The 13,331-nt window shown below is 42.8% G+C and overlaps 1 protein-coding gene across 1 annotated transcript; it reads right to left on the reverse strand.

Moving 5' to 3' along the window:
- Window positions 1–252: 252 nt before the first annotated feature.
- On the reverse strand, window positions 253–12,442 carry LOC118387578 (bile salt-activated lipase-like). The gene is made up of 12 exons (XM_035776081.2): window positions 12,418–12,442; window positions 8,277–8,452; window positions 6,671–6,821; window positions 6,380–6,499; window positions 6,009–6,206; window positions 5,584–5,714; window positions 4,915–5,022; window positions 4,706–4,820; window positions 4,304–4,490; window positions 3,836–4,036; window positions 3,509–3,718; window positions 253–596 (listed from the first exon to the last, which is right to left on the reverse strand). The coding sequence occupies exons 1-12, from the start codon at window positions 12,425–12,427 to the stop codon at window positions 431–433; spliced, it is 1,773 nt and encodes a 590-aa protein (XP_035631974.2). The 5' UTR covers window positions 12,428–12,442; the 3' UTR covers window positions 253–430.
- Window positions 12,443–13,331: the final 889 nt, after the last annotated feature.

A 13,331-nucleotide genomic window follows, 5' to 3' on the forward strand; every position in this document is an offset into this window, starting at 1 on the left:
ATTTTCGGTGATCTATGGTGGCCAAAATAAGTACTGCAACTAATCAGAGAAAAACAACTCCATTGTAAACTCTGATGCAATTTGGGTGAATAGGTATACCCCAACATGCTACTATTTCTATCACCATCGGTCTTTGATATATATATATAATAGTAAGGAGTTTATAATGTACATATACAACCATTTCTTGATAAATACAAACAAAAACACCTTTCACTGGTGACTGGACAGTATTAAAAACAGACAACAGGGAAGACTTCTTAATTGCATTAATTTACTTATGAAGAAAAAATGGTTACAATCGGAAATCCATCTGGTGGTACTAGTAGCCTTGCATTTATTTGTGACATAACAAGACCAATCTGTACAGCTGTGAATGTAGCATGATGTCAATTATGCATCAGGGAGCCTGTGCTCAGTGAGAACTACCTCAGATGGAGGGAAGGGTGTTAGACCACCAGTTCACAAAGCGCACCCTCATCTTCTCATGGACGGAGTTCCTGTTCATTTTGGCGTTGATCTCCAGGTACTTTTGCCCAGAGGTCGTGTATGCAGGCCAGGTTACAGGCACATTGGACTCCCCCTTGTTGGGGTCTCTGTGGTGGGAAAGGGGTTGAGGATGGTAAGAAAAACATAATGGTGAGAACATTCGATTTATCATCGTTTTCTATGAGGATAATATCATTTTCGAACTTGAAATGGTATTTTCTTTTAAATTGCCACACACACACTCAAAAGTTTGGACACACCTACTCATTCAAGAGTTTCTTTATTTGGACTGTTTCTACATTGTAGAATAATAGTGAAGACATCAAAACTATGAAATAACACATATGGAGTCATGCAGTAAACTAAAAAGAGTTAAACAAATTTGATATTCTTCAACAAAAAAATCAAGTGCTATGATGAAACTAGCTCTCACGAGGACCGCTAACAGGAAAGGAAGACCCAGAGTTACCTCTGCTGCAGAGGATACGTTCAATAGAGTTACCAGCCTCAGAAATTGCAGCCCAAATAAATGCTTCAGAGTAACAAACACATCTCGACATCAACTGTTCAGAGGAGACCGCGTGAATATGGCCTTAACGGTCAAATTGCTGCAAAGAAACCACTACTAAAGAACACCAATAATAATAAGAATCTTGCCTGGGACAAGAAACACGACCAATGGACATTAGACCGGTCGAGATCTGTGCTTTGGTCTGATCAGTCCAAATTTGAGAGTTTTGGTTCCAACCGCTGTGTGTTTGTGAGACGCAGAGTAGGTGAACAGATGATCTCTGCATGTGTGGTTCCCACCGTGAAGCACGGAGGAGGAAGTGTGACGTGTGGGGGTGCTTTGCTGGTGACACTGTCAGTGATTTATTTAGAATTCAAGGCACACTTAACCAGCATGGCTACCACAGCATTCTGCAGCGATACGCCATCCCATCTGGTTTGTGCTTATTGGCACTATCATGTGTAAGGGCTATTTGACCAAGGAGAGGGATGGAGTGCTGCATCAGATGACCTGGCCTCCACAATCACCCAACCTCAACCCAACTGAGATTATTTGGATGAGTTGGACCGCAGAGTAAAGGAAAAGCAGCCAACAAGTGCTCAGCATATGTGGGAACTCCTTCAAGACTGTTGGAAAAGCATTCCAGGTGAAGCTGGTTGAGAGAATACCAAGAGTGTGCAAAGCTATCATCAAGGCAAAGGATTCTACTTTGAAGAATCTAAAATCTATGTTTATTTGTTTAACACTTTTTTGGTTACTACATGATTCCATATGTGTTAATACATACTTTTGATGTCCTCACTATTATGCTACAATGTATATGAGTAGGTGTGCCCACAGGTTGGCTGATACTGTATGTATATATATATATATACACTGCTCTAAAAAAAATAAAGGGAACACTAAAATAGCACATCCTAGATCTGAATGAATTAAATATTCTTATTAAATACTTTTTTCTTTACATAGTTGAATGTGCTGACAACAAAATCACACAAAAATGATCAATGGAAATCAAATTTATCAACCCATGGAGGTCTGGATTTGGAGTCATACTCAAAATTAAAGTGGAAAACCACACTACAGGCTGATCCAACTTTGATGTCATGTCCTTAAAACAAGTCAAAATGAGGCTCAGTAGTGTGTGTGGCCTCCACGTGCCTGTATGACCTCTCTACAATGCCTGGGCATGCTCCTGATGAGGTGGCGGATGGTCTCCTGAGGGATCTCCTCCCAGACCTGGACTAAAGCATCCGCCAACTCCTGGACAGTCTGTGGTGCAACGTGGCGTTGGTGGATGGAGCGAGACATGATGTCCCAAATGTGCTCAATTGGATTCAGGTCTGGGGAACGGGCGGCCAGTCCATAGCATCAATGCCTTCCTCTTGCAGGAACTGCTGACACACTCCAGCCACATGAGGTCTAGCATTGTCTTGCATTAGGAGGAACCCAGGGCACCAGGATATGGTCTCACAAGGGGTCTGAGAATCTCATCTCGGTTCCCTAATGGCAGTCAGGCTACCTCTGGCGTGCACATGGAGGGCTGTGCGGCCCCCCAAAGAAATGCCACCCCACACCATGACTGACCCACCGTCAAACCGGTCATGCTGGAGGATGTTGCAGGCAGCAGAACGTTCTCCACGGTGTCTCCAGACTCTGTCACGTCTGTCACATGTGCTCAGTGTGAACCTGCTTTCATCTGTGAAGAGCACAGGGCGCCAGTGGCGAATTTGCCAATCTTGGTGTTCTCTGGCAAATGCCAAACGTCCTGCACGGTGTTGTGCTGTAAGCACAACCCCCACCTGTGGACGTCGGGCCCTCATACCACCCTCATGGAGTCTGTTTCTGACCATTTTAGCAGACGCATGCACATTTGTGGCCTGCTGCAGGTCATTTTGCAGGGCTCTGGCAGTGCTCCTCCTGCTCCTCCTTGCACAAAGGCGGAGGTAGCGGTCCTGCTGCTGGGTTGTTGCCCTCCTACGGCCTCCTCCACGTCTCCTGATGTACTGGCCTGTCTCCTGGTAGCGCCTCCATGCTCTGGACACTACACTGACAGACATAGCAAACCTTCTTGCCACAGCTCGCATTGATGTGCCATCCTGGATGAGCTGCACTACCTGAGCCACTTGTGTGGGTTGTAGACTCAGTCTCATGCTACCACTAGAGTGATAGCACCGGCAGCATTCAAAAGTGACCAAAACATCAGCCAGGAAGCATAGGAACTGAGAAGTGGTCTGTGGTCACCACCTGCAGAACCACTCCTTTATTGGGGGTGTCTTGCTAATTGCCTATAATTTCCACCTGTTTTCTATTCCATTTGCACAACAGCATGTGAAATTTATTGTCAATCAGTGTTGCTTCCTAAGTGGACAGTTTGATTTCACAGAATTGTGATTGACTTGGAGTTACATTGTGTTGTTTAAGTGTTCCATTTATTTTTTTGAGCAGTGTATATATCCCCCACAGGGTGTGATTACTGTATATGATTGCTCTGCAGCTCTTTCTTACCCGGTCCTGGCGAAGTTGGTCCAGTAGGCGATAAAGTATTTGGAGACATTGCGGTACTTGGGCCAGTATGCCAGGGGCGTGGAGAAGGGCTTGCCGAACACAAACTGCAGGTCATCAGCGTGGTCAGCCTCCATCCAGCTAGGGAAAGGTAGAACTATCCCGGACATGCGGCTGGGCTCTGAGAACAGGTAGGAGTAGGTGCGTGCACTTCTGGGATAGGGCATGGAGAGGGGGAAAGATTAGATATCCGATATGTGACGCTGGGACAGGAAGCAGCACATACTGGGGGAGAAGGGCTGTGCTAGAGTAACAAGGAGGTAGACTCACTGGGCATTGGAGGCGTGCAGATAGAGAGCAGCCTGGGTAGGAACCAGGAAGACGTAGTCAGTCTCGATCATAACAACAGTCTTCTTGATGGTCTCCTGACTGGGCTTATCGCCCCAGTCTGCAGTGTACTCTGCGAAAGCGCTATTGATAGAGGCCTCTCCCTTCTTAGTCAAAGAACCCAGGAGCAGTTTCACATCTGACCTTCAGTGAGGAAGCGAGAGATTAGTCTCAAGAGATCTAAAAAACCCTTCTTAAGCCAACTGTGTTAGGGACCTGCCCAAACTGATAACCTTACTCTTTTGAATACATGTTTTATTCTACTCCTACTTGTTAGTTAGACTTGGTTGCTTCTATAAAATGCTTTGTGGGTACATCTGCTGTCCCATTTAAGCTACACAATGCACATGGCCAACACTGAACAGACTACCCTCCTCCTCCCAGGTAACCAATCAGCCCAAAGTCACTCACAGAGGGAGGTTAGCGAGTGGCTTGTTGACGGCGGGTATATCTAATCCAGTGAATAGGTGGGCATCCATGCTGTTGACCCCTGCAAGGTAGTCAATGTCAGCAGCGTTGTGGAACAGTTTCCCTGGGTGATCAGGCAGGAAGTCCCCATCGATCACTGGGGAGAGGGCCAGGTTGTTCACTATGGGTGCTAGAGGAGGCAGGCAGAGAAAGATATACCTTTTAACGCTATGAGTAGGACATGGCCATCACCAAATTCCTGTGTAAAATGGTGGGCTGAGGAGATATGTGAGCGTCAGGCTAATGCTCATCTATACAGGCATCAATGCATGCAAACCACAACCTCCTTAGCATCTTTCTCAAAGTGTGCCACCGCCCCTTATTTTAACCTCAGTGAATACTCACTGGAGGGAGAAACAGCCAGGGACAGGGTACCAGCAAGGGTGAGCTCCTTAGCGTCAATGAGCTTCAGGCAGGCCATCATCTGATCATCAATGGGGCAGCCCACCTTCCCAGCAACCTAAAGAGAGAGGAGGATGAGACCACCCTTTAACAACCAACATGCATCTCTGTCAGTTTCATACCCCCCACCAATGTTACTGAAGTACACATACTATCTCTGCAAAGGCACGAGGGTTGTGGTTGATGGCCCAGGGGCAGAGAGCAACGCCACTCTGGGAGATGGCCCTGCGGATCAGCCCTTTGTTATGGGGAGAAAGCGTCTGTGTGGTGTAAAGTACATTCAAACTCAAATTAGTACATTGCATTTTTGCATTTGCTAATCTGTTAATACTGTGGACGGAGGAACCATGCCGAAAGCCATATCCTTACCTACAGTATCTTTACTTACAATCATTATATGCTTACATATACTGTATCTAACCATTTAAAAAGGCTCAACTTAAAATGGTCTAAAGTACAAGTGTTTTCTATCACCCTGTTTATTAGATCACAGAGGTCTCAGGAACTCGGCTGACCATCACTCTGTACAGGACATCATGGTTCAGAATAAGGTATCAGAAGTCTCCCGGTTCTCATTGTTAAACATATCAAATGTAATAAGCTAATGTCATAGACACGAGTTACCAGAAACTACACACTGTGACAGTAAACTTATGTTTTATGACAGGAAGACACTGAATAATAATGATATTATAATTAAGAGTATATAACATTGAGACTGAAGAAACATCCTTGTACTGGCCTTTTTTGTACTTCGACATGACTACCTTTGCCCTGAAAGCTCTGCATTAAAACTGTTAATTCTCTTTTTAGTCCCACACCTGGAAGCTGACGCTAGCAGCGCCGGCAGACTCTCCGAAGACGGTGATGTTGTTGGGGTCTCCTCCGAAGGCACGGATGTTCCTATTCACCCAGGCAATGGCAGCATGCTGGTCCCACAAACCATAGTTACCTGACATGGAAGACCGCTCTGTGAGCCAGCAGCAGTACTCTCCCTACTAACATACTGTACATCTGGCTCTCACCGAATGGCAAAAGTTTCTGACAGCCAGTTGATGATTAAAGGTTAGAAGAACACCGTATTCTTAATCAGTATTATCATATAGTGGACTCAGTCACCTGAGAATCACCACATGAAGAAAAGGTCTATGTCATACATAAGCTGATGCGGCACAGATCATACCAAAGCCACCCACCCACCCACCACCCACATAGCTAGCCAGGCAAAGCCTTAGTTGATACCTACCAGGTCCACTGGCATCTCCAGAGCTGAGGAAGCCCAGGGTGCCCACACGGTAACCCAGAGTCACCACAATGACTTTGCCCCTGTTTGCAATCTCCTCCCCGTCGTACAGATAGTTATCTAAGAAGTTCGCGCCCATAGAGCCTCCAACCAGGTAACCACCTCCAAAGATCCAAACCATGACTGGCAGCCCAGTGGAAACTAGGAAGGGAGGAGATACATTTCAATACATTTGTAGAATTACACCATAGTTATATTATTATTAGTATTATTAAACATCAGCAGACCATACTGTATCATGTTTTGATATGTGGATAAAGACATCCTACTCTTGTGACAGGTACGGGTGAAAGACACAGGTGCATGTTACATACCACTGAGGCCCTGAGGGACCCAGATGTTCAGGAAAAGGCAGTCCTCTTGGCCACGGGTGTCAGACTGGAGCAAGTTCAGCTGCATGCACCTCGGCTTGAACTCTGTAGCCTTAAGAACACCTGGAAGGAGACACAAGGAGAATCAGTCAGTCAACTGAGATGAGTGTTAGGAAGGCTAAGGTCTGATATGGTCCAATACGGCTGTCCAATATTTATTTTACAATCTGCTTCTGTATTACTAAATTGTTTTCCTTGCCTTATGGACATCGGAAGCATTATGTTTTTACCCACCATCCCATCCAGGGTGACGCTTGGGCTTCTCAAAAACGCCGGGCTTGTCAGCGTAGGGGATTCCTTTGAAGACATCCATGGTGCGGAGGAGTCCATCAGAATTGACTTTTTTCCCTTGCACCATGCCTCCCTCAGTGTACACCACTCCAAGCTACACATGCACACCCAAAAGGGCAGATACCAACTCAATACTCATTCAGTAATATATGCAAGTGTGAAACTGTTTTTATTATGCACAAATGTATTCAGTGTTGTTGTTTTATGCATGTAGTGGTGTCATTGTTTTGAGTTTGTTTTATTAGTGAACTGTTGCAAAAAAGGTGTTCAGCTGTTGAATTCACATTGCTTATCAACCTGTTGCTGATAAAGATGTCAAAAACCTGCAGTGCGAGTAAAAATACAGGTGAAGTTCTTAACCCTTTGTATTTCACTATTGGTTACTTTATCAGTATAAACAATTTCATATTTAGCCTATTTTATTTGTGAAACTACAGTGATCTCCAAAAGTATTGGGTAATGTACACATTTGTTGATATTTTGTCTCTGTGCTACACCACTTTGAATTTGAAATCATGCCCATGAGGTTAAAGTGCAGACTATCTTTAATAGCAGCTTTAATTTGAGTGTTTTAGGGGACCAAAGGTATTACGACAAATTCACTTATTTGTGTATTAAAGTATTTGGTCCCATAATCAAAGCACACAATGACTAAATCAAGCTTGTGACTCTACAAATTTGTGGGATGCATTAGCTGTTTGTTTTGGTTGTGTTTCAGATTATTTTGATGACCCATAGAAATGAATGGTAAATAATGTATTGTCATTTGAGTCACTTTTATTGTAAATAAGAATAGATAAGAACAAATACACCGCTCTGCTAACCTCCCCTGTTATTGTAAAATGAGAGGTTAGCATGTCTTGGGGGTATGACATGTGAGTCTAACTTTCTCACTCATTATTTACGACTCATTCAGGATGATCTGTCATCATGGTAGCATCCATATCAATGTAGAAGTTTTTACAAACATATTCTATTCTTATTTTTGATAAAAGTGACAAAAAAAATGACAGTACATTATTTACCACAAAATAATCTGAAACACAATCAAAACAGCAAATGCATCCAACAAATTCATGGTCACAAGCTAGATGTAGTCATTGCGTGCTATGAATATGGGACCAAATAATTAACTTTTTATTACCTGAACACACAAGTGAATTTGTCCCAACAAGTGAATTTGGTCCCCTAAAATGGGGGGACTCTGTAATTTCTGATTGGTTCACCCGATATGGATGAAAATACCCACAAATTAAAGCTGACAGACTGCACTTTAACCTCATAGTCATTGTATCACTTTCAAAGTGCTGGAGTACAGAGTCAAAACAAAACATTTGTGACTGTTCCAATACTTTAAGCTCACTGTATATTTCTACTGTATCATTATTACCTCTACAAGGGGATCAAAACCACAGATAGTTAAAAAAAACAAACATTCTAGCTACATTAAAACACCTACATTATTAACAAATATATTTGGAATTGGGTTTCAGAAAAAAAAACATTTACAAAATCTTTAATTACACCAAATAAACTAAAATGGACTTACAGTGGCGGCCGAGGCGGTCCCCAGGAACAGGGCAGAGGCAACCAAAACACCCAGTGTCATCATGCTGATCCAGAGACACCTGTCAGCACACCTTTTATACAGGAGACCCCTCCCATCTGTTCCAGCCAGGGTTTCACAATGTCCATAACCCTGAGTCATAGTGACTTCCCCTCTACCTAGACAGATGGTAACAGAAAAATAAAGTTGGGAGGGACGTTGTCATAGTAGCTTCCATGGTGGGCTCTGGTACAGTAGATGAAATGTTTATTTTTCAACTGATTCAAGATGAACATGTATACTAGTGTCTATAACCCTAAAAAAAAATCCAATCTTCCACTCTAATCAGGGACACCAGATGGGTGCAATTATCAGGTCGTAAAGAAAACCAGCAGTCTCTGGACCTCGTAGGGTAAGATTTGAATACCCCTGATATATTATACATATATATATACACATATACATACATATATATATATACACATATATATACACATATATATATATACACATATAACTATCTATATATATATATATATATAGATAGTTGAAGTCGGAGGTTTACATACACTTAGGTTGAAGTCATTAAAACTAGTTTTTCAACCACTCGACAAATTTCTTGTTAACAAACTATACAGTGGGGCAAAAACGTATTTAGTCAGCCACCAACTGTGCAAGTTCTCCCACTTACAAAGATGATAGAGGCCTGTAATTTACATCATAGGTACACTTCAACTATGACAGGCAAAATAAATAAAAATAAAAACAATCCAGAAAATCACATTGTAGGATTTTAAATGTATTTATTTGCAAATTATGGTGGAAAATAAGTATTTGGTCACCTACAAACAAGCAAGATTTCTGGCTCTCAGAGACCTGTAACTTCTTCTTTAAGAGGCTCCTCTGTCCTCCACTCGTTACCTGTATTAATGGCACCTGTTTGAACTTGTTATCAGTATAAAATACACCTGTCCACAACCTCAAACAGTCACACTCCAAACTGTACTATGCCCAAGACCAAAGAGCTGTCAAAGGACACCAGAAACAAAATTTTAGACCTGCACCAGGCCGGGAAGACTGAATCTGCAATAGGTAAGCAGCGTAGTTTGAAGAAATCAACTGTGGGAGCAATTATCAGGAAATGGAAGACATACAAGACCACTGATAATCTCCCTCTATCTGGGGCTCCACGCAAGATCTCACCTTGTGGGGTCAAAATGATCACAAGAACGATGAGCAAAAATCCCAGAACCACACGGGGGGACCTAGTGAATGACCTGCCGAGAGCTGGGACCAAAGTAACAAAGCCTACCATCAGTAACACACTACGCCGCCAGGGACTCAAATCCTGCAGTGCCAGACGTGTCCCCCTGCTTAAGCCAGTACATGTCCAGGCCTGCCTGAAGTTTGCTAGAGAGCATTTGCATGATCCAGAAGAGGATTGGGAGAATGTCATATGGTCAGATCAAACCAAAATATAACTTTTTGGTAAAAACTCAACTCGTTGTGTTTGGAGGACAAAGAATGCCGAGTTGCATCCAAAGAACACCATACCTACTGTGAAGCATGGGGGTGGAAACATCATGCTTTGGGGCTATTTTTCTGCAAAGGGACCAGGACGACTGATCCGTGTAAAGGAAAGAATGAATGGGGCCATGTATCATGAGATTTTGAGTGAAAACCTCCTTCCATCAGCAAGGGCATTGAAGATGAAACGTGGCTGGGTCTTACAGCATGACAATGATCTAGATAGACAGACAGACACACAGACACACTCATATAAACTAAAGCAAAAAAGACACGTCCCTTTCTCAAGGCCCTGTCTTTCAAAGATAATTTGTAAAAATCCAAATAACTTTAGATCTTCATTGTAAAGTGTTTAAACACCGTTTCCCATGCTTGTTCAATGAACCATAAACAATGCATGAATATGCACCCGTGGAGCGGTCGTTAAGACACTAACAGCTTACAGACGGGAGGCAATTAAGGTCTCAGTTATGAAAACTTAGGACACTAGAAGCCTTTCTATGGACTCTGAAAAACACCAAAAGAAAGATACCCAGGGTCCCTGCTCATCTACATGAATGTGCCTTAGGCATGCTACAAGGAGGCATGAGTACTGCAGATGTGGTCAGGGCAATAAATTGCAATGTCCGTACAGGCAGGTCCTCACCGGCAACAACGTTGCCTATGGGCACAAACCCACCGTCGCAGGACCAGACAGGACTGGCAAAAAGTGCTCTTCACTGACGAGTCAGGGTTTTGTCTCACCAGGGGTGATGGTCGGATTCGTGTTTATCGTCGAAGGAATGAGCATTACACCAAGGCCTGTACTCTGGAGCGGGATCGATTTGGAGGTGGAGGGTTCGTCATGGTCTGGGGTGGTGTGTCACAGCATCATCGGACTGAGCTTGTTGTCATTGCAGGCAATCTCAACGCTGTGCGTTACAGAGAAGACATCCTCCTCCCTCATGTGGTACCCTTCCTGCAGGCTCATTCTGACATGACCCTCCAGCATGATAATGCCACCATCTCAATCCCATTGAGCATGTCTGGGACCTGTTGGATCGGAGGGTGAGGGCAAGGGCCATTCCCCCTAGAAATGTCCGGGAACTTGCAGGTGCCTTGGTGGAAGAGTGGGGTAACATCTCACAGCAAGAACTGGCAAGTCTGATGCAGTCCATGAGGAGGAGATACACTGCCGTACTTAATGCAGCTGGTGGCCACACCAGATACTGATTGTTACCTTTGATTTTGACCCCCCCTTTATTCAGGGACACATTATTCAATTTCTGTTAGTCACATGTCTGTGGAACATGTTCAGTTTATGTCTCAGTTGTTGAATCTTATATTCATACAAATATTTATACATGTTAAGGTTGCTGAAAGTAGTTTATGTAACGGTTTTAAAATCACCATCATATATCCGGCAACACAGTTCTGAAAGATGTGCATCTTTGTAGTGACTTTGTGTGTTGATACACCACCCAAAGCCTAACTAACAGCTTCACCATGCGCAGAGGGATATTCAGTGTCAGTTTTTGTTTTTACCAATCAGTGCCATTCTTTGTGAGGCATTGGAAAACTTCCCTGGTCTCTCTGTTTGAAATTCCCTACACGACTGAGGAACCGTACAGATAATTGTATGTGTGGGGTACAGAGATGAGGTAATCATTCATAAAAATCATGTTAACCCCTATTATTGCACACACAGTGAGTCCATGCAACTTATTATGTGATTTGTTAAGCAAATGTTTACTCCTGAACTTACAAGACATTTCAACTTTTCATTTTTTATTAATTTAGTCTAAAAACAAAATTCCACTTTGACATTATGGTGTATTAGGTGTCGATTAATGATAACATCTCAATGTAATAACTTTTATATTCAGGCTGTCAGAAAACAAAAATGTGGGTGGGAATACTTTTTGAAGGCAATATATGTGACCTTGAGCATGGACTGAAATATCCATGGTGACTGAGTTAGATAAGATTTTTGGAGCTGTGTTTCGTGTAGCTTTTCCATTGGTTATGGTTATGTGCACAGCCAGATAAGCTACCCAACTGATAGTTTATTGATAACTGATACACTTCTCCTCAATTGATCTTTCCATTGTGGACAATAAAGGGAAAGATCACTGCTCAACATAAAAGGGAAACTTCCCAATTTTTCAACTTCATATTCATCTCCAGCACCACCCCAACATCATGTGAAAACAGCCAATTTCTATGGTAAAAAAAATAGAAAGATAAGTGTTTCCAATGACAACCAATTAGTAGGCAATGCCTACTCACAATTGGTCAAAAATCACATGATGCACACTGCTGATGTCATTGGAAACACAGTTGAAGTCAGAAGTTTACATACACCTTAGCCAAATACATTTAAACTCAGTTTTTCAATTCCCTGTCTTGGGTCAGTTAGGACTTGTTTTACTGTGGATATAGATACTTTTGTGCCTGTTTCCTCTAGCATCTTCACAAGGTCCTTTGCTGTTGTTCTGGGATTAATTTGCACTTTTCGCACCAAAGTACGTTCATCTCTAGGAGACAGAACGCGTCTCCTTCCTGAGCGGTATGACAGCTGCGTGGTCCCATGGTGTTTATACTTGCGTATTATTGTTTGTACAGATGAACGTGGTACCTGCAGGCATTTGGAAATTGCTCCCAAGGATGAACCAGACTTGTGAAGGCCTACAATGTTTTTTTCTGAGGTCTTGGCTGATTTCTTTTGATTTTCCCATGATGGGTTTGAAGGTAGGCCTGAAATACATACACAGGTACAACTCCAATTGACTCAAATGATGTTAATTAGCCTATCAGAAGCTTCTAAAGTCATGACATCATTATCTGGACATTTCTAAGCTGTTTAAAGGCACAGTCAACTTAGTGTATGTAAACTTCTGACCCACTGGAATTATGATACAGTGAATTATAAGTGAAATAATCTGTCTGTAAACAATTGTTGGAAAAATTATGATAACTCTATAGGCTTTGGAAAATTGGTTGTATAATTCGAACTTTGGTTATTACGATATATATGTGCAGACGCATTACTGGGGAGTTAGGTAGAAGCCGCTGTGTTCCATGATGCACTCCTGTTTACACGCGAATGAAGTTGTATTTATCATGCATGAGGGTTTAAGTTAACCCCCGATGCCTCCACCACATCGTGCTCTAATACCCAACTGTTGAACTTTTGGGGACAGTTTTTCCAGCGGACCAGCACCCATTTTCTACCCGTTTCTCTCTTTTGATCTAGAATCACCTCCATGTGAAAGACTTTGTCTTTACCCAACTGTACCTTCTGTAATTCCTTCTCATAAAAAGATCCATCTATAAGCTCCCCGTCATAACAGAAATACACTTGTAGACAGGGGGTATACGCGGTAGACATTGGTTAATTTGTGAACACCTCATCGCTGTAACCTTTCTCATATTTTTTGTTGAAAACACCCCTCAACTTGGATATACGTACCAAGTCACCCACCAAGTCCCCCACTTCTTTTTCTTACGGCAAAGAGGGAACAAACCATACAGATTTTTAAAGACTTGAAA

This window comes from Oncorhynchus keta, chromosome 9, assembly GCF_023373465.1.
Source record: "Oncorhynchus keta strain PuntledgeMale-10-30-2019 chromosome 9, Oket_V2, whole genome shotgun sequence".
Lineage (NCBI taxonomy): Eukaryota > Metazoa > Chordata > Actinopteri > Salmoniformes > Salmonidae > Oncorhynchus > Oncorhynchus keta.

Coding starts and splice junctions, on each gene's coding strand:
- LOC118387578 (XM_035776081.2), bottom strand. Junction 6,500..6,670: donor GCGTCACCCTGGATGGGATG/GTGGGTAAAAAC, acceptor GTCTCCTTCCAG/GTGTTCTTAAGGCTACAGAG. Junction 6,207..6,379: donor GGTCCCTCAGGGCCTCAGTG/GTATGTAACATG, acceptor CTCCCTTCCTAG/TTTCCACTGGGCTGCCAGTC.